At 57.8% G+C, this 22862-nt stretch overlaps 2 protein-coding genes across 7 annotated transcripts in view; one reads left to right on the plus strand and one right to left on the minus strand.

Moving 5' to 3' along the window:
- Positions 1-2957: 2957 nt before the first annotated feature.
- GJD3 (gap junction protein delta 3) lies at positions 2958-7112 on the plus strand. Its single transcript, XM_032279750.1, has one exon. It carries the CDS (start codon positions 3958-3960, stop codon positions 4825-4827), a length of 870 nt encoding a protein of 289 aa, XP_032135641.1. The 5' UTR covers positions 2958-3957; the 3' UTR covers positions 4828-7112.
- Positions 7113-10490: 3378 nt separating this feature from the next.
- The window catches only part of RARA (retinoic acid receptor alpha), a 46832-nt gene continuing 34460 nt past the window's right edge, over positions 10491-22862 (minus strand). For 5 of the 6 annotated variants that reach the window (XM_032279752.1, XM_032279753.1, XM_032279754.1 and 2 more), the window contains 7 exons: positions 19540-19688; positions 18082-18223; positions 16039-16199; positions 15580-15756; positions 13584-13788; positions 12690-12848; positions 10491-12105 (listed from right to left, as the gene is read on the minus strand). In XM_032279752.1, the coding sequence (XP_032135643.1) occupies positions 11888-12105; positions 12690-12848; positions 13584-13788; positions 15580-15756; positions 16039-16199; positions 18082-18223; positions 19540-19688 (1211 nt within the window). In that variant the 3' untranslated portion in view covers positions 10491-11887. Of the gene's footprint in view, positions 12106-12689; positions 12849-13583; positions 13789-15579; positions 15757-16038; positions 16200-18081; positions 18224-19539; positions 19689-19800; positions 19920-22862 lie in introns of all 6 variants that reach the window. The other variant, XM_032279756.1, reaches the window with a different exon arrangement.

A 22862-nucleotide genomic window follows, 5' to 3' on the forward strand; every position in this document is an offset into this window, starting at 1 on the left:
GAGGGAGGGGGAGGGGAGGGGGGGGAGGGGGAAAGGAAGGGGGAGGGGGATGTGTCTGAGGAATCTGTAGGGCAGAATTTTTTTTTTTCTTTTGAGACAGAGTCTCACTCTGTTGCCCAGGCTGGAGTGCAGTGTCGCAACCTCGGCTCACTGCAACCTCTGCCTCCTAAATTCAAGCGATTCTCCTGCCCCAGCCTCCCGAGTAGCTGGGATTACAGGCGCACACCACCACACCTGGCTAATTTTTGTATTTTTAGTAGAAATGGGGTTTCACTATGTTGGTCAGGCTGGTCTCGAACGCCTGACCTTGTGATCCGCCCTTCTCAACCTCCCAAAGTGCTGGGATTACAGGCGTGAACTGCCACCCTCGGCTCTTCCCCTCCACACACCAGATTTTGCTCTGTCGCCCAAGCTAGAGTGCAGTGTTGTGATCTTGGCTCACTGCAACTTCCGCCCCCTGGGTTCAAGCAATTCTCTTGCCTCAGCCTCCCTAGTAGCTGGTAGTACAGGTGTGCACTACCATGCCTGGCTAATTTTTGTATTTTTAGTAGAGACAGTTTCACCATATTGGCGAGGCTGGTCTTGATTCTGTCACTGGGATTAATTTACTGGGTAGAAACACGTACATGCACCCGGGTGTGTCCGATGTGAGCAGTGGCCCACAACCCGACTGCCAGGGAGAGGTGTCTGGAACAGAGGCCGGACGGGCCAGGATCAGCCTCTCAGGCCAGCCCCTGTCTTCAAGCATGGCCAAGAATGGGGCTGCCAGCTACCAGATCTGGGCAGCATCAGCAACACCTCCTCTCAGGCTGGATGGCGCTATCAGGGAAAGAGGATGGGGCCTGAGATTGTCAAGTCTCCGAGTCTGGCCCTGTGGCATCACAGGCTGCGGACAGCACTGGGTGACCGTGGGCTCTCCATTCCCGCCCCACCCTGGCCCACCGCCTGGGCAGCTTTCCACTCACGCAGGCAAATGGGGTCTGATGGGCTTTTTCCAGGCGGGGTCGATGGCCTGGCCCAGCAGGAGCCACAGGGACAGGACAGGGTGGGGACCATTCCTGGACAGTCAGGGGAGGTGAGGTATGACCCTGAGCCCCTGTGGCTGGGGCAGGGGGTGGGTAGCAGCTTTGCTGGGGGCAGAGGGAGGTCAGGAGGGGGAGATCAGCAGCGCCCCCAACCCACATCCTGTTTTCAGAATATGGGGCCCAGCATGTGCTTTTTCCCTTGGACGTTCTCCAGGGCAGCGTCCCCCACCCAGGCCCACTCCCAAGGGAAGCCTGCATGAGGGTGGGAGGGTTCCCCAGCACACGCAAGCAGGGGCTCACCTAGAGTTTTTCCAGTGGGGGCTGGGCCCCTGAGCTGGAAGGGGTGGTGGGTGGAGGGCTCATGCCCTCCCCTTCCTGAAAGTGGGCCTGGGGGTTTCTGTCAGCAGATGGAAAACCACGCAGGCCCCCATGGCTGACAGGGAGAGGAACTGTGGCCGAGGAGGTGAGTCCCGATACCCTTCCTCCTCGAGGGACAGGAATGACCTCCCGCCAGCCCACACAAGCCTGGCACAGAGGCAGCCCCTGCTGGGCACTGTCAGGCCCTGGGACACCACCTGGGAAGCCCAGCCAGGCTGGATGCTTCCACGAAAGGCTCAAGAGCTTGGGCTCCAGAACCGGTAGGACCCCGCTTAGGCCTGAACCTGCTATTTACCGGCTTTGTAACAGCAGGCATGTGGCTTAGACCCTCTGAGTCTCAGTTTTCCCAGGTGTAAATAGTGCCCTCCTGCCACTGTTGACAGAGAAATGAACGAGCTTGTTGGTATTAAGGAGCTAACGGGGCTCCACACCCGGTCTGACCCAGCAGGTGTGCAGGTGAGGCGGGGTGTGCTATGCACTCAGGTGGACCCCTAGAAAGGCAGAGCAGACAACCAAACATCTCAGCCTGGAGTGTCCCCTCCCTGACCACTCAGATCACTGTGGGTCACCCTTACTCCCTTCTCTATAAAACAGCTTCCCCTGCCACCCAGGACAGTAGGAAGGAACTCTCAATTCAGAGCATTCTGGCGGGGGGTGGGGGGACGGGGGGAAGAAGTCTTCTCTCTATTCTTTACATTATAAAATGACATGTTAGGACAGGCATGGTGGCTCACGCCTGTATTCCCAGCACTTTGGGAGGCATAGGCAGGAGAATCACTTGAACCCGGGAGACAGAGGCTGCATTCAGCCAAGACAGCGCCACTGCACTGCAGCCTGGGCAACAGAATGAGACTCCATCTCAAAAATAAATAAATAAATAAATAACATGTTTATTATAGTAAAGCTGGAAATTACAGAAAAGTGGGAAGGAAACCAAAGATTTTATTTAACTACTAAAGCCAGCCACTTAGGATATTTTAATGATTTTCCATATGGGATTTTTTTTTCCAGGCCCAAGGGTTTTTTGGTTCTCTGTCACATGGTTGGGAACTCAATATTGAGAACTAGAGAATCCCAGCTCCGCAGAAGGCTGAGGTGTGAGGATCACTTGAAGCCAGGAGTTCAAGATCAACCTGGACTAATAGAGAGACCCCGTCTCAAAAAAAGATGTAGAGCTGGAAGGAAACTTGGGGGTTAGCAGGCCTGGCCAGCATGGTTGATGACGCAGGAAAGCCTGGCTCAGTCCGGCCAAACGATTTGTCCCAAGTGAGTGGTGGCAGAGCTGGACCCAGAAGCTGTTGGATGTTTGCTGCCCTTTAAACTCCAGCAGCCAAACATCTTCACAGGGCATGATTAGTGCATAGTGGATCTAGCTTCCAGGCTGAGAGTCTGTCGGGAAGGGCTTCCCGGAACCCCCCAGCTCCCTCGATAAAGGATGCGGCTCTGGTTAACCCCCTCCCCCATTTCCAGCTGGAGACTTAGCTATGAGGTGGGGAGGTGGGGGGGGCCAGAAAGTGAAGGCCGCACAGCCCAGCAAGGGGCGTGGCCCGTGCTGTTCCCAAAGGCGGAGCCAGCCAGCAGGGTCACCCTGTTCCTTTAAGAGAAAGGGGAGGGCTAGCCCCTCTCAGCCATCCTGTCCTGTCCTCCATCCCGGCCAAATCCGAAAAGGAAAATGAAAGAGGGAGCAGGAGGCACCGGTCCCAGCCACCTCCCAAGGTCCCTGGCTCAGCTCTGACACCCCAGCCCGGGCCCCAGGGTGAGTGGGGTTGGGTGATGGTCTAGGAACACCAGGGGTGTGTGGGGACCTGTGTGAGTGTGGGGCGGGGGAGGCTCTCAGGAGATGTGGAGCCTGGAGGCACAGGAGGCGGGGGAGGAGAGGGGAGAGGCCTGGGCCCGCATTCCCACCACCCTGGAGTAGGAGAGCAGGGACACCTCCGACAAAGGACCCTGTGACAGTTATGAAAGTGAGTTTGCCTCTATGTCAACCCGTCCCCCCACCTTGAGAGGAGTTCACTACAGTCAAAATGGTGAGAGAAATAGCGGGCCGAGAAAGAAATGGTCTGGCTGCCTCTGCCACTCTCCCCTCTCCCAGGGGCACCAAATTGGGTCTGGAGGCCGGGGTTCGAGGCTCCACTCTTCCACAGCATCCTTTACAGCTAAGGGCACCGCTGGGTTTCTGCTTCCACCAGGCAAGTCAGGGGCGGGCCCAACTGATCTCCAAGGTCCTTCCTAAGAATCTGGGATCTTGAAGATCCCAGGGTCGAACCGCGACGGCCCACGGGGGTGCGACTAAAACGCAAATGGGGACTCCTCCCCAGCACGCATTGGCTGCAAAGAGAAGGGAACCCATAGTTGAGCGTGGCCTGCTCCCCTCTGGCCCTCCCGTGGCCCTCCCTTTCACACTGGTCTCCTCGATAAACGCGGACCTCTCCCACCCCATGGCTCACCCTGAAGTCAGAGAAGGCCCAACGGCCCCCACCCCGATGGTCGTGGAAGGGGCGGGGGTCCCTGACCTGCCCCAGACCCTGACTCCCCGCCCCGCGTCCCCAGCGCCATGGGGGAGTGGGCGTTCCTGGGCTCCCTGCTGGACGCAGTGCAGCTGCAGTCGCCGCTCCTGGGCCGCCTCTGGCTGGTGGTTATGCTGATCTTCCGCATCCTGGTGCTGGCCACGGTGGGCGGCGCCGTGTTCGAGGACGAGCAAGAGGAGTTCGTGTGTAACACGTTGCAGCCGGGCTGTCGCCAGACCTGCTACGACCGCGCCTTCCCGATCTCCCACTACCGCTTCTGGCTCTTCCACATCCTGCTGCTCTCGGCGCCCCCGGTGCTGTTCATCGTCTACTCCATGCACCGGGCCGGCAAGGAGGCTGGCGGCGCGGAGGCAGCGGCGCCGTGCGCCCTCGGGCGGCCCGAGGCCCAGTGCGCGCCGTGCGCCCTGTGCGCCCGCCGCGCGCGCCGCTGCTACCTGCTGAGCGTGGCGCTGCGCCTGCTGGCCGAGCTGACCTTCCTGGGCGGCCAGGCGCTGTTCTATGGCTTCCGCGTGGCGCCGCACTTCGCGTGCGCCGGCCCGCCCTGCCCGCACACGGTCGACTGCTTCGTGAGCCGGCCCACCGAGAAGACCGTCTTCGTGCTCTTCTACTTCGCCGTGGGGCTGCTGTCGGCGCTGCTCAGCGTGGCCGAGCTGGGCCACTTGCTCTGGAAGGGCCGCCCGCGCGCCGAGGAACGCCACAACCGCTGCAACCGTGCGCACGAGGAGGCGCAGAAGCTGCTCCCGCCGCCGCCGTCTGCCCTGCCCTCCCGGAACCCCGACCCCGAGCCCTGCGCCCCGCCCGCCTATGCGCACCGGGCGTCCGCCAGCCACCGCGACGGCGGCAGCGGCCGCGGCAAGGCGTCACCGGCCACCGGCCGCGGGGACCTGGCCATCTAGCAACGGGCCGGCGAGGGCTGGACGGCGAGGGCCGGACCCCGCCACCTAAGGCCGCACGGCAGAAGCCGCTTCCGGCTGTCACCGGACCTGCCCCGGCAGGAGACAAGCTGTAGGGACGGCCCAGGCCGCAGCGCTCTTGCCTCCTACTGCCTCCCAGCGGCTGCCTGCGGCACCTGGGGCCGGCCGAGCTGTGGGCGGAGGATGAACTCAGGCAGGTCCAGGTGGAAAGGAAGGAGGCCAGTCTGGCGAGAGTGGACCCGAGGCGCAAAGCAGAGCGGAAGGTGGAGGGTGGTGGTTTTACAAGGGATGAAACCAACTGATGCCAGCGTTCTCAGGCACTCTCCGTGTTCAGAGAGAGTGCCCCTCCCCGTGTGGGACCTCTGGGAGTGTGCACACACGGACACATACGCACTGTGAGCTGTGTGCGCTCGCACATGTGAGCGCCGTGCATGTGCGCGCATGTGTACAGCCTGCGTGAGGCCCACTCGTGCGCACAGACCCACGTAACCCCCCAGTGAGCTGTGTGTGTGCACATGCACACAGACACATGTGTGCCCCCGTGAGAGCTGTGTACACACATCCTTTCGAGCTTTGTGTGAGGTCATTGTGCACACACACACTGTCCATCCTGCACGGGCTGCGTGTGTGCACACCTAGACACATAAACATCCTTGTTCACTAGTGCGCATGTGGACATCCTGCGTGACCTCCGTGTGTGTGTGTGTGTGTGTGTGTGAGAGAGAGAGAGAGACAGAGAGACAGAGAGATCTCGGATACGCCCTGCGGAGGCGGCCAGGACCCGATGCCAGCAGCAGCCACAATGGCTCCCCCCCACCACCCTAAACCAGCTGATCTGCCAGGGCGTTGCAGGAGGTCTGTCTCTCTCCGGAGAGACCTGTCCAGGGAGACAAGAGGAGGAGAGGCTTCCCTTCCCCGGGCAGGCCTCAGTCCTCAGGGGCCTATGAACACAACCTCCCTGTCCGCCTTGTGTCTACGTGGGGACTGGGCCCTTTCATGGAGGTGGAGGTGAAGGTGGGGCGCGGGTGGGAGGCAGGCCAGAGGGCAACACAGACTTGTGTTATGCCTCTCTCCTCCATCTTCATCCCCCCCACCACTGCTGCTCCCCCAGGCTATGAACGGAAAAGTTCCTTCTGTCCTCAGGAGAAAGTTCCCAAAACACAGGCGCTCCCAGCCCTGCCTTCCCTTCCAACCACCCACCTTTTCCTCCTTTCAGGCATTGGAAGAGCTGCTGCCTATGTAGGCATCCCTGTCCTGTGTCTCCCCTCCTGTCTGCCCTCCCCCATCACCACCCAGTGGGCTGTTATCCATAAGATCACCCAGGACTTAAGTGACAAATCCAGGGGCCTTCATCGGACTGCACCTTGGAGGCCTCGCCGTGTCTTGCCAATCAGGCTGTGCGTTTGCCCGTCATCACCCCACTCTGCCCTTCTGAGCTCCTGACAGTCCCCTTCTTCCCTTAGCTCTCCTTGTGTGCCCCACACAGTGGTGAGAGGTCTTTCTGAAAACCGCCCCCCCACACACACACTTAAACCCTGGGGTTGTGCCCCTGCCCTCAGGGTGAGTCCATCACCTTCAGGAGGCTTCCTTCTGAAGCCCTTGACAGTCAGGCCTCCAGCCCCACAGCACTGGCTTCCCGGTGTGCTCAGAACCATAGGGAATTTTCTGTTCCTAACAAGCACCAGGCCCACTTTTGCTGCCAAGTGTTTGAACGTGCTGTTCCTTTGCCCAGAGCAGCCGCTGCTTCCTGCAGTCTTCTCCTCCCCTAGCTAATGCCCACCCACCTTTTGTTGTCACTTGGGAAGAAAACAGACACCTTCAAGGAGAGGGCTTCCCTGGTAGCCCCCACCCTAAGACACAGCTGGTTGCCCTTGGCTTCCCTTGGGGGAGCACTTCTCCTGCAGGATGGCATTGCTCCCTCCCCTTCCATGGCAAGTAGTATGTGCTCAGTAAACATGTGTTGCATGAGAAACCGAAGGGTCCCCAGGCCTACACACTGCCATGCCCAAGCACTATCCATCCTATGGGGGGGCACCATCTCTCTGATGAGGTTCTGACCCCATAACCCTGACCCCTCCACACAAACTCAGACAGGGCTGTCCCGCTGTTTCCCAGATGTTTATTCATTCAACAAATATCTGTCAAGTACCTATGTGTCAGGTAATGTTCAAGATCAGTGTCATCCAATGGAAACAGCATGTGAGCCATGTATGGAGCTTCAAGTTTTTCATTAGCCACATTAAATAGTAAAAGGAAACAAGTGAAATGAACTTTCGTCATCTATTTTCTTTAACCCAGTATATCCAAAACATTTTCATCTTAACACCTCATTGAAATTAAAAAGTATTAGGCTGGGTGTGGTGGCTCACACCTGTAATCCCAGCACTTTGGGTGGCTGAGGCGGGCAGATCCCCTGAGGTCAGGAGTTGGAGACCAGCCTGGCCAACATGGAGAAACCCTGTCTCTACTAAAAATACAAAATGTTGGGGCATGGTGGCGCATGCCTGTAATCCCAGCTACTTGGGAGGCTGAGGCAGGAGAATCGCTTGAACCCGGGAGTCGGAGGTTGTAGTGAACCAAGGTCGAGCTATTGCACTCCAGCCTGGACGACAAGAGCAAAACCTTGTCTCAAAAAAAAAAAAGTATTAAGGAGATAGTTTACATTTTTTTTCTCATACTAAGTCTTACAAAACTGCACCCACCTAACCAATTCTTTCCTCTAGAGATTTAGCTGAGAGGGGGACAGGTGGGGTGGCTCACACCTGTAACCCCAGCCCTTTGGGAGGCCAAGGTGGGCAGATCGCTTGAAGTCAGGAGTTCGAGACCAGCCTGGCCAACATGGTGATACCCTGTCTCTCCTAAAAATACAAAAATTAGCCGGGTATTGCAGTGCTCGCCTGTAGTCCCAGCTACTCAGGAGGCTGAGGCAGGAGAATCAGTTGAACTAGGGAGGCAGAGGTTGCAGTGACCTGAGATCATGCCACTGCACTCCAGCCTGGGCAAGAGAGCAAGACTCCGTCCCAAAATAAATAAAATTACTTAAAATAAATAAAATTAAATTAAATTTAAAAGAGATTTAGCTGCCTGGGTGCCATGGCTCATGCCTGTAATTCCAGCACTTTGTGAGGCCGAGGTGGGTGGATCATGAGGTTAGGAGTTTGAGACCAGCCTGGCCAACATGGTGAAACCCCATCTCTACTGTACAAAAAATTAGCCAGGCATGGTAGCTTGTGCCGGTAACTCCAGCTACTTGGGAGGCTGAGGCAGGAAAATCACTTGAACCTGGGAGGCAGAGGTTGTAGTGAGCTGAGATGATGCCATTGCACTCCAGTCTGGGTGACCGGGCAAGACTCCATCTCAAAAAAAAAAAAAAAAGGGGGGTTAGCTGGGAGGGACAACCTCTTCCAGGAAGGCTTCTGAGCCCTGCCCCAGGCCTGGTTCAGTGCCTCCGCCCTGCACTCCTGTAGGCCTGTCAAGCTTGTTGCAGCCCTGCGCAGGTGTCACGCCAATCACCTTCCGGCTCAGTCTCCCTGTGGAGGATGGGCCCTGGCTCAGTGCAAAGCAGGTCAGCCCTGGAGGACCATACTCCACAGCAGTGGATCTCAACTGGGGGTGATATTGCCCCCCAGGGGACATTTGGCAATGTCTGGAGTCACATTTGGGTGTTACAACTGGGGTGGGGCAGAAGCACCACTAGGATTTCATGGCAGGAGGTGGGAGATGTTCCTGAGCGTCCCACAGTGCACAGGACAGCCCCCACAACCTAGTCAGATCTTCACATTGGTGCCGAAGCTGAGCAATTCAGCAATAGTGAACTGTCGACCACTGAGGACAATCTCAAGCCCAGAGGTTCCCAACAGCAAAGGCACTACCCAAAGGGGCAGTTTGTAAATGTGGGGGTCACTGCTTTGTTTTCACAATCATGGGGGACCCCATTGGCATTTAGTGGGCAAGGGCTACAGATGTCAAGATATCCTCTCAAAATAAAAATCTTCCTGGCACAACTTTATTTGTATTTTCATTTGTTGACACAGGGTCTCTCTCCCTTTATTGCCCAGACTAGAGTGCAGTGGCATGATCATGGCTCACTGCAGCCTCAACCTCCAGGGCTCCAGCAACTCTCCCATCTCAGCCCCCAAGTAGCTGGGACCACAGACACATGCCACCAGGCTAGGCTAATTTTTTATTTTTTATTTTTGTAGAGACAAGGTTTCACCGTGTTGCCCAGGCTGGTCTTGAACTCCTGGACTCAAGTGATCCACCAGCCTCTGCCTCAAAGTGCTGGGATTACAGGTGTGAGCCACTGCACCTGGCCTTAGGCACAACTTTAGAATGTCCCACTGGGACATTGGCATAAGTGAGAAACCCGGGCCCACAACCTATTTTACATGTAAAACATGAAGGGTTTTGTTTGGGCCTTTTTTGCATAGTTTTATTATAGATCAAACATGCTGATTTTTATTCTCTTTAATTTTCCTGGGCTACTTGTACAGAATGGTTTCCAGCCTTCTTTTAAATCCAAATGTATTCATTTAAAATAGAGGCATTAATGTACTGAAACACATAGCATTGCCCCTCAATTTAGCCTTTATAATATGGTTGTGACAGCATATTGATTTGTGAAATCACGTGTACAGGTACAGTATGTCAAATTTCATTTCAGACTCGTAAAGATGTTAGAAAATATTTACAGGAGGAAAAGCGCCTGGGTCCCTGTGGTTGCCTCCGGCCTGGGGCAGCCTGAGTCAAGCAAGGTGCTGCTCGCCATCTGGTGGCCAAAGTAGAAATGGCAGGCGGCCCCTAGCAGAATTAGCCTTACCCGCTCTGGAGGCAGAGGGTTGGGCCCCTAAACTTCCATCCCGATCCTGTTTTTGTTAGGTTTCTTTCTTGTTTGTTTGTTTGTTTTGAGGCTGAGTCCTGCTCTGTCGCCCAGGCTGGAGTGCAGTGGCGCGATCTCCGCTCTCTGCAACCTCTGCTTCCCAGGTTCAAGGGATTCTCCTGCCTCAGCCTCCAGATTAGCTGGGATTACAGGTGCCCACCACCACACCCGGCTAATTTTCTTGCATTTTTAGTAGAGACGGGGTTTCAACATGTTGGTCAAGCTGGTCTCAAACTCCTGACCTCAAGTGATCTGCCCACCTCGGTCTCTCAAAGTGCTGAGATTACAGGCGTGAGCCACCGTGCCTGGCCTCTTTTTAGGTTTCTGTGAATCCCTGATCGCAGCTCCTGTGCCATCTGTCACTTCTGCTGTGATAGTCAAGTCCGGACCCAGCCTCTGGCTTCCTAAGGACCAGAAATGTCTAGAGGTGGGGGTCCAGCCTCCTCCCTCAGACTAGGGGTTCCCTGAAGGTGGGGGCAGCTTTCCTCCTCTCCCCTCCCACTCCCAGACTGGGGATCCATGACATGGGCAGTGTGGATCCCCAGACTGAGGCCTTCCCAAGGGGCAGGCCTGTCTCCTCAACGTCTCCAAAGATCCCAGCACAAGGTGAGCCTCAGAAGGCAGCTTGGAGGGGTGCCCTGGCCAGCCTCCCAGCCCCAGTCCTCATCCTGACCATCACAGGCCCAGAGCATGAGGAAACCCATCCCAAGCCCCCAGCCCAGACACCAAGAGGAGCGGGTGGAGGCAGCGAGGCTGGAGGCGTGTGTAGAATAAATAGAACTTTATTCTTTATCCAGTAGATCTCAGTGGAAAGCCCAACAGTAACAGGTGCACCCGCGGGCTCCAGGGGAAGGGGTCCCAACCCCGGGTGGAGGAGGTCAGGGCAGAGCCGGCTCCCCCAGCCAAGGGTGCAGGGGTGAGGGGAGACCCCCTGTAGGCCCGTCCTGCGGGGCAAGGAGGGGGCACAGGAGTGGGACAGGTGGGGGATGGGGGGCAGGCCAGGGAAATGGAGGAACTCAGGCCAAGTGTGTGTTGGCCCATCTACTGTCCATAGTGTGTGTGCGTGTGTGTGTGTGTGTGCACGTGTGGGTGTGTCTGGGGGCCCTGTGGGGGTGCTGGTGGCTGAGGCTGGGGATAGGGGCAGCTCAGGCCCCTGGCCAGCCCCTTCACAGTGGGGGCTGGGGAGCTTGGATGATGTGGGCCCTGATGGAAGGCAGCTCTCGGTAGAGCCAGGTCTGGGAAAACTCTGCTGGGTCCCCTGCTCTGCCCTGACTCCACGCCTCATGTACAGGCAGATGCCAAGGCCAGGAGCCTGTCCTTCCGGGGCTGTCCCCCACCGTCCACACCCAGTGGTCAGGCAGACGGAGAAAGGGGGCTGGTGGCTTCTCCAGCACAAGGGAGGGGAAGGCAGGCCTTGGAAAATTAGTACTTCACAGTTTTAAAGAGAAAACTGAGGAGGAAAAGGCTGAGGAGAACTGGGGGGCACAGGGACATGAAAGGAGAGTGGGGGCCCCTTCTGAGCCACGCCCTCCCCCAGGACCCACCCCCCTCCAGCTCTGGAACCAGCTCCCCCCAATACACAGCACAAATTCCTTCAGTATAAATGTGCTTAAAATGAAAATTCTTATTAAAAAAAATCAAAACCAAAAAAAAATTAAAAACAAAACCAGCGAGAATACCTGGGGTTGGTATGGCAGGGTATGTACAGGGGGAACCCCCGGCCCCTGGCCCACCCCCTCTGTCACCAACCAAGGCAGGGGGGAGGTTGAGGTTCCCCAGCTGGGGAGCGATGGCTTGTGAGTTCTGAGGATGGGGGAGCCAAGTCCTGGCATTTGCTGGTGATGAAGATGTGGTGAGCTGGGCAGAGGGGTGTCTTGATGAACACGAGGCCCCCCAGGAACTATCCTGAGGCCCAGGACCAGGGGCCTCACTCAGTTCCCGGCCTCTGACGTCAGCCCAGGCTGTGGGAGCAGGCAGTCCATTGAGGGCCCAGGCCTCTGTCCAAGGAGTCGCTGCCTCCTCCCTCCCCGTCCCCTAGGGAAGGTCCCCAGTACTGCCCAGGAGGACAGGTGGGGGCAGGGCTGGCAGGGGTCACATGGTCGGTAGAAAGGCAGAGAAAAGCCAGGGCGGAGGGCGAGGGCTGTGTCCATGTGGCGTGGGCAGTCACGGGGAGTGGGTGGCCGGGCTGCTTCTGTTGGAGCTGGGGCTGAGGCTGGGGCTACAGCTGCCTGGCGGGGGAGCCAGGCCACCCCCGTCCCGTCCCCCACCCCCCGGCTGTCCACTCAGAGTGTCCAGGCCCTCTGAATTCTCTAGCATTTCCTGGATGAGAGGCGGCATGGAACCCGGGATCTCCATCTTCAGTGTGATCACTCGCTCAGCCCCTGCAGGAAAGGAGGGGACAGAGGTCAGCATGCTGAGCCAGCCCTCCCACCCCAGCCCCAGCAAGCCTGGCTCGAGGTGAGAAGATCAATCCTACTGATATTAGCATCTTTCTTGGAATTCAGTTCTTTGACATGAACCAGCTCTCTTAAGCCCCCAAGTCCAGAGGCTGGTGGCAATCGGGCAAAGTGGTCCTGAACTCTGTCTAGGGCCAGACTGCCAGGCTCGGCTTGATACCGAGCCCTTCCTCCCTCTATTCTGTGAGTTAGGGATTATCCTGACTCCTCTGTAAACATTAATGTTATCCCCACCCCTCAGAAGGGAAACTGTGGGCTCAGAGCAGTTAAGTGACCCGCACAAGGACACACGCCCACGTGTCTGGTCCCAGAGCCATGACCTGAACTACCACACAAAGGTGACACAGCCAGGCCACCTGGGCACGATGCAGTCACTGGGGGACCTCGGCCTAGACACAGATGGGGCAGGTGTCTCATTGTCCTCCACAAAGACGCAGGCTGCTGGCTTGGATGTGGGGGCCTGGGCCAGGTGTCAGGGGCCAGCACCCCTCCAGGTCTGGGAGCCTCACCCTTGGCGCTGATGCTTCGCAGGTCGGTGATCTTCATCAGCATCTTGGGGAACATGTGGGGGCGGCTGGGCCTCCGCTTCCGCACGTAGACCTTCAGCGCCTCCAGCAGTGGCTCCTGCAGCATGTCCACCCGGTCTGGCTGCTCCAGGTCCTGGCGGTCTGAGGAAGCAGAGCCACCCACTGAGCAGCTGGGAACACAGCTGCATCCCCAGCCTCGGCCACCTGGGGGCATGCCTGCCCAGGCCACAGAGGAGGGCAGCTCTCAGGCGCCTCCCCACACAGGGCAGGCAATGGGGTCCTCACTACCGCTGGGGACAGAGGCCCTTAAAAGGGGGCTGAAGGTGGGGGGTGCCCAAAGCCTTCCCTACGATCCCAGTTCGTGGGATGGGACCCCAAATGGGCAGTGCCATCCCCAAACAGGGGAGGGTTCCCAGGTTGACTCCCACTCCCACCTGTTATTCTGGAAACCAGATGAAATGGCAGAAATCACAGTAATAAAATAGCAACATACACTGGGGCTTGCTCTGGGCACCTGCACAGTCTGTTACCACCGTAATCCTCCCATCAACCTCATGAGCTACAGACCGTTGCTGTCCCCACTGTACAGAAACGGAAGCTCAGAGGCAGCCTGTTCAAGGTCACGCACCGGCCAGGAGGTGACCCTGGGAGGTTCGACCCTCAAACCCTAACTCTTAACTTCCCTAGAAGCAGTGTTGCCCAGAAAACAGGAACAGGAGTCCAGGCCCCGCATGGCCCCCTTACTGTGTAGCTGCAGACCAGACCCTGCCCTCTAGAGAGGCCTGACAGAGGTGGCCTGAAAGAGTCCCCTGGAAGAGTCTCCCAGGGCTGCACTCTCGTCACAGCTCAGCCCCCAGACCCAGGCCCCTTGCCCACCTCCACAGATGAGGCAGATGGCGCTGAGCAGCCCTGTCTCTGCATCATCCATCTCCAGGGGCAGCAGCTGGTTGGCGAAGGCAAAGACCAGGTCGGTGAGGGGACCGAAGCCAGCGTTGTGCATCTGGGTCCGATTCAGGGTCAGCCCGTCCGAGAAGGTCATGGTGTCCTGCTCGGGTGTGTACCGCGTGCAGATCCGCAGGATCTGGGTGCAGAGGATGCACGGGTTCAGGGACTGAACCCCACCTACTCAGAGCACTTGGCACCAGCACTCCCGGAGGACCACCTGGCAGCGGCCAGAGCAACGCTGTCTGACAGAATTTTCTACAATGATGGAAAGGTTCTATGTCTGCACCATCCAGTACCTCAGCCACCAGCCACATGCGACTACTGAGTACTTGAAATGTGGCTAATGCAATTGAGGAATTGAATTGAGTTTAATTTTAATTAATTTGAATTTAAATAGTCACACGAGGCAAGCAGCTACTGTACTGGACAGTGCAGGTCTAGGCATCCTGCCTCTACGCAGAGGATTTAGAGGGGGCCTAGAATTTCCAGGAGCTAAGGACTGGGCTGCTGCCTACAGCTCTCAGGATGGGGCACACAACAGGCACTCAGTAAATGTGTATGGGCTTGAACCATGCTGCATGAACCCAGACCGTGCCTCCTGCATCTAGGGTGTGAGGATGGGAGCCCCTGCAGACAGAACACTCTATACCTCCCACCCATCACCTGCCTCAACATTCAGAGGCGTCCACAAGGAAATGACAGTCTGCCAGGCGACATGGCTCACGCCTGTAATCCCAGCATTTTGGAGGCCGAGGCAGGCGGATCACCTGAGGTCAGGAGTTCAGGACCAGCCCAGCCAACATGGTGAAACCCCATCTCTACAAAAAATTTACAAAAATTAGCCGGGCGTGGTGGTGGGTGCCTATAATCCCAGCTACTCAGGAGGCTGAGGCAGGTGAATCGCTTGAACCCGGGAGGGGGAGGTTGCAGGTTGCAGTGAGCCGAGATCGCACCATTGCACTCCAGCCTAGGTGACACGAGTGAAACTGTCTCAAAAAAAAAAAAAAAAAAAAAAAAAAAGAAATGACAGCCTCATCAAATCCCAAGTCCCCAACCCTGGAGTAGGCCAAGAGGGACAGGTGTACTGTTCCTTGTCAGGAACAGCAGGGAGGACACTGCAGTTCCCACTGCCTCTTCCGGCCCCCACCCCCTGCATCCGGCCTCCAGCCCAAGCCACTGCCACCCTGGTACAGGAGACCGAGTACCAGGCAGTCTCCTGAGCTCAGCATGGCCTTACAGCAACAAGTCTTTCACTTCCTGCTCCTAAGTTAGGGCTACCCTCTCACCTGCCCCTTCTACAAACCCCTAGATGTCACCTCCTCTGAGACATCATCCTTCAGGCCCAAGCAGTCATGAGCCCTCCCCCCATCTCCAGGTAGCATTGATCACAGTTTTGCAACTTCTGTTGACTTATCTGTTGCCTCACATGGAAGGTGTTCAAGAGGGGATGGTGGTGCATTCACCGCTGGGTTCCCGACACCCAGCTCAACCACTGGCCAGAGGGTCCTAGGTGAATCTTTTTAACTTTTTGCAGAAACAGGTCTCACAATGTTGCCCAGGCTGGTCTTGAACTTCCAGCCTCAAGCGATCCTCCTGCCTCAGTCTCCCAAAGTGCTCGGATTACATGTATGAGCCACTGCACCTGGCCCCTAGGTAAATCTTTATTACCGACTAAATGGCTGGATGGATGGGTGGCTGGATGTGTGTATGGTGAACAAGTGAGCTCCTGCACATCTGGTTGCTGGGTGGCTGAGTGGACAGGGAGTCAAGTGGACACATGGACATGGGGAGAGGAAGGGCGGACATTTGGGTGGCGGGCATTTGGACAGATGATTGCAGACAGACATTTAGGAGGGTGGCTGTCTGGCTGGAAGGACATCCACCCAAGGTACGGGGCAGTCCTGGGGGGCAGGGTGCAGACCCTCACCAGGATGTCCAGGCAGGCAGCCTTGAGGAGGGTGATCTGGTCGGCGATAGTGAGGGTGGTGAAGCCTGGCAGCTGCTTGGCGAACTCCACAGTCTTAATGATGCACTTGGTGGAGAGTTCACTGAACTTGTCCCAGAGGTCAATGTCCAGAGAGACACGTTGTTCTGAGCTGTTGTTCTGGGGGAGGAGGGAGAGTGAGGGCCTTCTTCTCCATGGCACCCCTTCTCGGCCTGGCTCTGCCAGCCCCCACAGGCCTGCCCTCTACCTGGCCTTCACTTCCTGAGAGCTCCTTGGGAAGAGGCAGCGGGGGAGGGAGAAGAGAGGGGAAGGGAAGGACGCAGCAAACCAGCCAGAGGGGAAGAGGAAATGCCTGGCACAAGAAGGGGTGCCCGAGAGGGGCCCATCCTGGCCCTGTGGCCCTGGGCACCTCCCACCCTGCAGGCCGAGGGAAAGCCATACCGTAGTGTATTTGCCCAGCTGGCAGAGGGCAGGGAATGTTTCCTGGTGCGCTTTGCGCACCTTCTCAATGAGCTCCCCCACCTCCGGCGTCAGCGTGTAGCTCTCAGAGCACTCGGGCTTGGGCACCTCCTTCTTCTTCTTGTTTCGGTCGTTTCTCACAGCTGTGGAAGGCAGAGGGGGTTAGAGGGCAGCTGCAGGCTGCTCAGGGCTTCGTCCACCCCCAGCCTGACAGAGAGCTACCAGCTGCTGAGGAGGTCACCCCCAGCTTTAAGCATGCGCACACAGCAGGCGTGCATAAGCAGGCAAGACATCTCCACGCACTCCGGCCCTCTATGCCCACCCAACCCACGCATCAAGTTCTGCCCAGGAGCCCCATGAGCAGAGCTGTGGCCCTGGACACAAACCCCGCAGCTGGCTGTGTGCTGTCCCCCACGCAAAGGTCCTTCTCCCGCCTCCACTCGCCCAGCCCTCCCAGCTGCAGTCTCCCTGGGGGTCCCTTGGGACTGGCTCTAAGCAGCTCCTGGGGTAGGCGGGGAGTAGGGCTCCCCAGCCTGAGAGTGAGGGGCCTGGCGGGGAGAATCTCTCGCCCCATTAGCTGGGGAGCTGACAAATCACCAGGGGCGCTGAGCCGCACACACCACTCAGCTTTAAAGAAGCGATGGGGTCGTTACCAGCCGATTATCCCAGACACACAATCACTCACAGGGCCAGTGGTGGCGGCTGCTGACGCGGGAGGAAGGGAGGGTGGGGGAGGGGCTCAGGGAGGGGGTAGCGAGGAGGGGGTAGCTGGCATAATTTGGAGATCACTCATGTCGATTCTGCAAATTCAATAAAGTGCAGGGGAGAAAAGGGAGAGGGAGAGGGAGAGTGGGGGGATAATTTGGGAAGAGAAAATTGCAGCTGTGACAAGACGTTTATCATTCGGAAGCTTTAATTCTATTGAAATGGCAGCTGCTCAGCTCCGGGGCACAGAGCAGCCGGGAGAGGGGGAGCTGGTGGTGGGAGGGAGAGGGGGAGTTGGTGGTGGGAGGGAGAGGGGGTCCCCACCCTGGTCCTTCTGCCATGGAAAGAGCAGAAGGTGGCACAAACCCAGAGGAAGGAGGAGGTGACAGCCTTTCAATGAAGGGTTCCAGGCTTGTGGGTCTGAGTTGTCTCCCACTCTTGCAGTGGGCACCCACCACTTCCTGGGCTCAGGACAAGGCACCCCCAGGCTCCTGTGGCAGGATCCTTCAGTCCCCTCCACTCCTGTCTGGGGCTCTTCGTGCAACAGTCAAAACCATCTCTCCAGTGCCCCCTCCCCACAAAGGGCTAGGGGGTCCTGCAGCCCCCTCCCCCATCCCAACCCCCAAGGCTCAGGCTCCATGGCAACGGCCACGCAGACAAGGAGGCGTCTGTCAGCGTCATTTATCTCTGACATCATCAATCACCGGTCACCACGGCAACACTCATGATTCAACACAAGAGGGTCTCCCTGTCCTGCCTTTCCCTCCCTCCCTCCCTCCCTCCATCAGGCCTCAGCTGAGCCCAAAGTGGAAACCCCATTTCCTCTGGGATCTAAGAAGTCCCAATTATTTCTTCTAACTCTGGATCCCAGACTTAACCAGACAATGGCTTTGGATCCTTGTGCCAGCCCCTCCACTCCCCGATACACACGTAAGTCCAGCCCAGCACCCCTCAGAATTCAAGCCCCTCCCCTAAGACTCACAATCAGAAGGGACCGACTATGCCGCTGAGCCCCACCCCAAGGCCAAGCGAAGCCTGGAAGCAAGCCATCCTGGAGCAAGTACACATGCATACATAAGCAAGCACACACAGCCAGACGTGCGGAAACAGAACAGTCACACATACACGCTCCTGGAGCACAGACCTGCACCTGGACACACAGGCAGACTTGCAGACAGGTCCTTGCAGCTACACACAAACCACCCTCAACCGTGAGCCCACGCTCACGGCATGCGTGTTCATGCATGTGCACACACATCCACAGAGCCCCACTCCCTTGGTCTTTAGGAGCACCTGAGGCCCCTGCCCCATGGCACTCACACTCCTTGGACATGCCCACTTCGAAGCACTTCTGCAGCCGGCAGTACTGGCAGCGGTTCCGGGTCACCTTGTTGATGATGCAGTTCTTGTCCCGGTGACACGTGTACACCATGTTCTTCTGGATGCTGCGGCGGAAGAAGCCCTAGGTATGGAGGGAAGGGAGTCAGGTTGTCCACACCCACAGTGGGAGCAGTGCCTGGCTACAGTCTCAGTTTAGGGGAAGAGGGCCAGGCCAGCTGCTGCCCCAAGCCTTTGCCCATCGCCTACCTGGGCAAGCCAGAAAAGGTGGGGAGGACGATTCACCTAAAAGGATCCTCCTCAGGAGAATCCCAGTACCTGCCTCAACGCTGCGGGACGGGCAGGAGTCTTCCCCCAACTCACAGTACACACCTGACTCCTCCCCGCTTCCAGGGAAAGGACCTCAGGGCTGCTGATGAGTCAGAAATAGAAAGACATGGGGCTACTTTGCAAACAGCCAGGGATCTGGAACCCACACCCATGAACTCAGAACACAGGAAGAGCAGACAAGCAGGAAGAGGCCAGGAGGCAGACACAGGGGCTGGCCAGAGAAATGGAGGCGCACACACACACATGCACTCAGAAGCAAGGCAGAAACACGCAGGTTCACCAACGAGACAGGCATGCACCAACCAACACAGACACAGACCCAGACTGGCCAGGGGCTCCACATACAGGCTGACTAGAGTCAGATGGACAGATGAAAAACACATCAGGGACAACCAGACAGAAGAAGACACACAGCCTGAAGCCTTGCGCTTTGCCCTTGACCTCCGTCTCACACCTGGGGATAGCTATTCCAGGCTGAAGGGCAGCCCAGAGCCACAAGGCCCAAAGCTGTAAGCCTCTGAGCCCCAATCTCTGGAGGGAGAAACCCACACAGAGGCTCACGTCCTGGGGAAAGGAGGAGAAGCCAGGCAAAGAGCTACTGAGAAGGAACGGTTACATCTGCACCCTGGCGCCTAACACGAGGGTGGGGAAATTCAGCCAGACACTGGGGAGCCCATAGCCTGGGCACCTGAAGGGGAAGCCAAGGCAGGGTGCCTGCTCCTAACTGCCTCCTGCCAGGCTGCCATAGTGAGGTTCAGGCAGGGCCGCTGGGGGAGGACTCCTGGGTCCCCAGCCAAGAGCCAGTCGGCAGCCAGCTCACCATGGCAACCTGGGCAGCGGTGGCAGAGCAGGCGTATGCCCTGCCAGCTGGAGGATGAAGACAGGGAAAGGAGCTGAGGCAGGAGGGGACCTCTGGTTTGAGGGAGCCCTTTACATTTATAGAGGAGGTCCTACAGCAGGTGTCCTGCTTGTTGTCAGCTTCCACAGAGAAACAAGAGCAGCAGCTTCGGGGACATCCCCCCATCCCAACTGCACACTCCCATGACACCGAAGTGGGGACATCCCATTTACCTAATCAAGCTGTCCTTCCCAATGACCCCTTCAACTCACCTTGCAGCCCTCACAGGCGCTGACCCCATAGTGGTAGCCTGAGGACTTGTCCTGACAGACAAAGCAAGGCTTGTAGATGCGGGGTAGAGGGGGCGGTGAGGGAGGGCTGGGCACTATCTCTTCAGAACTGCTGCTCTGGGTCTCAATGGCTGGAGAAAGAAGAGGGGAGGGGCAGTTAGAGACCTAGGTCGCCATCCTTAGTACTGAGCCCCACCCTTCCTCCAAGAGCTGGTCTCTCCTATGAGCCTCTCCCAGCCTCACCACTGCTGGCAGGATTCAAGTCTTAGGAAAACTGGGACTCCCCAGCCAGACTCAGGGAAGGAGGCTGCCAATGAGGCCTCCAGCGCCCCATCACTCCTACGGACTCCTAGGACCCCCACCTTCAAAAACACAAAGATATGATGATAAACCATCAGATTTGCATGTGTGCCATGACTGTGCTTGGGGAGTAGGGGTGGGGGTCAACCTGACCCTAAAGCTCCTGCCCTTGGGTGACCTGGACCCATTCTCCTCTGAGTTAGGAAGGAGTTAAGGCTTGAAGAGGGAGGGAAGAGGACACAAGCTGGGGGCAGAGGAAACTGGGGTCAACAGGATATTCAAAGCCAGCCACTCCCCTGCTCCCTCTGCTTCCGCTCCCCCTTCCACCCCATTCTGCCAGCAGCCATAGGCCCTCCTCCACCCAGACAATCCCAGGGCCAGGGACCCAAGGCAGGGGGTGCAAAGAGTCACAAATGCTGGGCAGAGCAGGAGGGGTCCCCCTGAGATAGGCAGGAGACACCCTAAATACAGGGAGAAGGGTCCTTGGGGCCCCAGAAGCCCATCATTCTGGGTACCCCTCATGTGGGGAGAGATGGCATGACAAAGGGGGTCTGTTCCCATCAATGCTCTGTCTGTCTGGCCTCAATACTATGTCCGGATTACTGCCCCTCCCCTTGTGTTATTCAGCTCCAAGAGGGCAGCCAGGAGGGGTGACCCAGACAGCATGGGCAGCCCTCACTGGCCAAAACCTCCCCAGTGCCTGGCACCATGCCCATCACTGGAGGCAGAACAGGGCTGGGTTGGGTAGGGGCTGTCTGTGTCTAAAGCCTGGGCAGCTAAGGGTGTTGGGTGCAAGCTAAGAACCATGACCAAGACAATCCCAGATTCCCAAGGGGCCACCCAGTATCATCCTAAGGCCTTTACCATGTTCAAGTCAACATGTCCAGGGCCAAGGATGGGTGAGGACACCTCCCTGAGTAGACAGATCCCTGCCTCCTCCCATATCTCATAATCCTACCCAGCCCTACCCCAAACTACAGCACATGAGATTCTGGCTGGCGTTTAAAGGTACCTGCAGCTCCTGGCCCAAGCACCTTAAAGACATGAGTAACACGGCCCCAAATCACACGGCCCTAAAGTTGGGGCACAGAGGAAGGAAGCATGGGAACACCAGGAGCTATGTGTTACCACCCTCCCCACTTACCTGCAGACACAATGGGGGCTCCTAGGTGGCTGATAACAGAACTATGCCAACAACCTTGGCAGGGCTTTCCTGGCTCTTAGTAGTGCCTGGGTACCACTTCCCTGGCCAGCCTGGCTGACCAGCACTGCTACAGTCCCACATCCCCTTCCCTGCCCCCAGAGCAGCCTGCAGCAAAGCCACAGTTGATGCCCACAAGCCCCCCCAGCTCAGTAGACTCTCTTCTGACCTCCCTCCACCGTCTGCTCCTCACCCCAACACCAACTGGCCCTGGCCTGGTTTTCTCCCACTTCATTCTCCCCAGGCCAGACAAGCAAATGAGACAGGCTGAGAGCCCTGAGAACAGCTGCTGGGGGGTAGGGTTGGGGGACCTGGGTGAGGCCAGGAGGCAGAGGGGGTGAGCGACAAAGGAGCCCTTTGTTGTGCTAACTTTTTCCAAGACGTAAAAGCAGTAACAATAGACAATCCAGACTGGTTGGAGGGGGGGTCAAGGGCAAGGGGGTATGTGGAGGGTTGTGGGGAACCATGGCCTAGAATCTTGGTCAACATTCCAACAAGCAGAAGAAGAAGGCACTGATCTCCCCACCCCTCCTAAGTCACCATTTGCGCTGGGCTCCCCCTTTCCCCAGGCCCCACCTCTGAAATGAACCAGACTGGAGAGGGAGAAAGGACTGAGGGAGCTGTGAGGTACAGAGTGAGGTGGCAGGAGGGGAGCTGGGGCATGGGGAGCCACGGAGGATACCAGGATGAGGGCTAAACAGCTCTGAGGCCTGGGACAGACTACAGGGCACAGACCCATAAACACATGAAGCTTAAGCAAAGTCCAACAGAGTGTTTACAGAACTGAAAGAATGTGCTTTTGAAAATTATTTTTTGGCAGAATGGCAGAGATGACAGGAGGCGAGGGCTACAGTTTGGGCTGGGCGAGGCCTCCTTTGAGCCCAGCCAGTGGCAGCTTGGCTGCCTTGGAGGCTGTAACACAGCCTGCCCCTACCTCTAGCCCAACCCCACCTGTCACCCAGGTAACCCAGCTCTGAGGTTTCCCTGCTCTGCCCTTTGAACCCAGAGCTTGAGGCCCCACCTCCCCAGGCCTCCAGCCAGCAGCCCAAGGAGGTGAGGTACAGGGACCAAGGCGGAGGTGTGGGGAACTCCGGGATACTCACAGCCTCTGCCGGAATTGGGACACAGCCATAACTCCCTGCACATACAGGTGGAGAGGGGAGGGACACCAACGGGGGAGGGATTGGCCCGGCCTAGCCCCTCCCTGCTAACCTCCCTCTCCAGAGGCCCAGCCCACCAATCTCTTCTCTTCCTGCATTAGCACTCAGGCTAGAGAAGGACCACACCTTCTCTGCTCAAAGTTCCAGCGCCCAGCAGAGGACTGGAACTGACCCAGGAAGCCAGGCGTCCCCTCCCGCCAACGCTGCCAGAGTGCCCCTCCCTCGCTCCCCCATCCTAGTAGGGCGGGTGGTGCAGAGCGCTCCACTCCAGATTCCCCACGCCCCCGAGCCGTTCACAGGCTCGCACAAGGGGCCGGTTTCCTGGAGGAGATCAGCAGGAAATCAGCCGGGCCCCCGGCCAGCGGCTCCCCTCCCAATCCAGCTGGCGCCCGCTCCTCCGCAGCTCCCCTCGCAGCCCCTGGGGACGGTTGGGGAGGGGGCGCAGGGCCCTCGGTACCGCCCTTCCTCCCCCCGGGGGGGGGGGGGGGGGGGGGGTCGGGAGGGGAGGTAGCTCTGGATATAGCGCAGCAGCAGCAGCAGCGGAAGAAGGCCCCTAGCACAGCGGCTGCCCGCCCGATAAGCATCTCTCCCTCCCCCTACTACGGGCATCCACGTGCTTCACATTCTTGGACGTCTGGGAGCGG

This window comes from Sapajus apella, unplaced genomic scaffold (genome assembly GCF_009761245.1).
Source record: "Sapajus apella isolate SASKATOON/1434 unplaced genomic scaffold, GSC_monkey_1.0 scaffold12, whole genome shotgun sequence".
Taxonomy (NCBI): domain Eukaryota; kingdom Metazoa; phylum Chordata; class Mammalia; order Primates; family Cebidae; genus Sapajus; species Sapajus apella.

What these genes read in the sequence shown, in the direction of transcription:
- GJD3 (XM_032279750.1), top strand. Translation starts at nt 3,958, where the DNA reads ATGGGGGAGTGGGCGTTCCTGGGCTCCCTGCTGGACGCAGTGCAGCTG.